General features: G+C 45.6%; 1 protein-coding gene across 1 annotated transcript in view; it reads left to right on the forward strand.

The window, feature by feature from the left end:
- LOC119455015 (DNA topoisomerase 2-binding protein 1-like) overlaps positions 1–2,422 on the forward strand; it is a 44,338-nt gene extending 41,916 nt beyond the window's left edge. Inside the window, exon 5 of the mRNA XM_049667072.1 lies at positions 2,394–2,422. Within this exon, the coding sequence (XP_049523029.1) occupies positions 2,394–2,422 (29 nt within the window). The remainder of the gene's footprint in view (positions 1–2,393) is intronic.
- The last annotated feature ends 258 nt before the right edge of the window (positions 2,423–2,680 follow it).

The following is a 2,680-nucleotide window of genomic DNA, read 5'->3' on the forward strand; positions in this document are numbered from 1 at the left end:
CCACTCAAGCTGGCAAACAGCATGTTCTTCTAGCAATGACTGGACGATACGTGCTTTATGGATCGGGCTGCGGTCGTGTTGAAAAAATAGCAGCCGTCGCTGAAGGGACCGTCCAGCGCATACGGAACGAGGTGTCTAGTGATGACGTCGCAGTACCGTGATGCAGTGAAGGGCCCTTCCAGACGCACAAGGTGACCAAGGCCATCTTTGCTGATTGCTCCCCACACGCTCACGGAACACCGTCCACTGGATAGAACACTCTGTGTGTAATTAGGCAGATATCTGCAAGAAATAGCATACAATTGGGTTCCAGCGGCGCGTCTAAAATGTTGTGATTCCTCTTGCGTATGAACTTTATAATGCTGTTATAGAGTTGCAATAGAAAACGTGCAAACATCATTAGATAGTACTGAAGACCCACTGGCAGCTTTTAATTAGCTTCAGAGTAAGTAGTACTATGAAACAATCGTTAATGTTTTCAACATAATACCACTACAGAAAAAATCTCGTAATGTCCAAAAGCTCATTTACGTGAAACATGTTGTGATGCAGAATTAGCTTCGTGAATTAACTGCCAATACACTGTAAACACACCTGCAGTTAGTGGACGCCAAACCCGCTTCCGTTGGTCCCAGCGCGTGGAAAAAGTTGACTCGTCGCTAAAGATGACATCGCCCCATTTCTCTGTTGTCCAATCTTTCATTGCTGTAGCGAACATGAGTCGTTCTTGTAGCTGGCTGTCTGAGAGGCAGGGCTTCTGTGCTGCTACGAAAGACTGCAGGCCAAGCTCACTCAGCCTTCTTCTTACAGTCTCAGACGATACCGTGAGCGAGAGCGCTTCTCGGATATCCTCTGCACTTTGAAAAGGATCAGCCACGATGGCGGCCGTAATCAGGCGGTCCTCTTCCTCAGTCGTGGCCCTTGGACGCCCACTGCGCTCCATATCTGTGAATCTGTCATCGTCGCGGAAAGCTTGAATAATCCTATTCACGGCAGTACGGCTCGTGTTGGTTCGGCGGCAGATTTCGCGCTGAGGTATTCCCTCTATAAATAAACGCACAATATAATGTGCCTTCTTTCGTCAAGTGGAACACGCAGCGGCATCTTTCCAAATAGGCAATCACCACGTGGCCTGAAGCAAGTCTACTACGTTTTCAGCGACTGATGCGAAGATGCGCCTATGTGTGAAATAAAATTTTCTATGCATCCGCTTTTTCTTTATTTTTGATGACAGTGAAACACCTCCCTACCCTTTCTCTCAAGACGCAGAAGCCGCAACGCTCATTGGACCAAGATGCTGCCAACCAAAGTGCGCCAGTAAACGTCGCGTAAAAAAATCGTCGCAGCGCTTCGTGAAACTTATCTACCCACTGGCACACCAGTCGACAAAGGTTGCAGTGATTGCTCCGATACTGCTATCAAGCCAGATATGTGGCGGTCTTATCGCAGACAGCGCTCTGCGTCAACACAACGAACTAACAGTCATGCACGGGAATAAAAAATTAACAGGCAGGCGAGTACCAAGAGGGCTCATATCCGGGAGAGCGCCCCTGTCGCCGCTAGGTGGCGTACCGCTAGGTGGCGCGGATAGGCAGTCTGGCACGCGCTCGCGTGGTCCGCAAACTTTTGTGGTTGACTGTACACTTTATATCCCACTTCCTGTCTAAGCCTATGCAAGGCTGACAATATTTGTCAAATAAATAAATAAAAACAAAAGTACAATGTCTGCAATAGAAAAAATACATTGTTGTTATGTTGTTTTATGGATAGACCTTCTGTGAACACATGGAGAACAGGTAGTCCCTCCACACTTGTTGCATATGTTAATGGCTCACTGCTCATCAGAAGGTAAGAATGCGTACATGCCACCTATTTTTAATCTACACATTCCAAATTCCAGCCACCTTGCTTGTCTTTCCAATGGGATCAGGCTGCACTAAGCATAAAAGGTAAAAAAAAAAGCACAGTATGGTTGCCAAACAAAACACTTGTCCAAGTGTATATGCTGCTAACTAGACGTGGTATGCCTGATCGTGTTATCTTGTGGTGAGGTCTAACATGAGAGTGCAGGAGTACAACCGCTCCTTCTCTTCAGCTCAACCACCTTAACATTTGGCCAGTCACTGTCACTCAAGTGGCTGTAACCCCATGCTCAATCACACACTTATGCTTTCCCGTTGTTGGAGATTTATATGAAGAAGACTAATGCTCCTCGCGCATGCCTTTCTTCTTCTTCAGTTTTTACTGTTCCAATAAACACCGAACGTGCTATAGACGGTTCTGCAGTTGGTGTGTAACTGGGACCAGTTGGTTTCCAGCTGGAACCAGTTCATCCCAGCTGATCCCAGTTGGATCCCAGTTGGAAATTTTCACCTGGGTGTGACTTCTTTCAGTCCTAAAACTGGTCATTGTAACAAATTAATGAGCGAAATAAACAAATGTATTAGTCAGGCTTATTAATTTGCAACCTTCGTGACCAAGTAATGGGATTATCTAGATGACGTGTGTGCGAGAGTGAAGTTATTGGTTGTTACTTTTTTACTTTTGTCCCTTCTTTGCTTTTACACGTCTATTCTACCATGCTCTGTCATTGTTTGTTATCATGTGGCTTTGTGAATATACTTTTTAAATTTGTTTTTCTTCTTGTTTACTGTTGCGTCAGGACAAGGAAAAGGGAACT

Source organism: Dermacentor silvarum, chromosome 1, assembly GCF_013339745.2.
Source record: "Dermacentor silvarum isolate Dsil-2018 chromosome 1, BIME_Dsil_1.4, whole genome shotgun sequence".
Lineage (NCBI taxonomy): Eukaryota > Metazoa > Arthropoda > Arachnida > Ixodida > Ixodidae > Dermacentor > Dermacentor silvarum.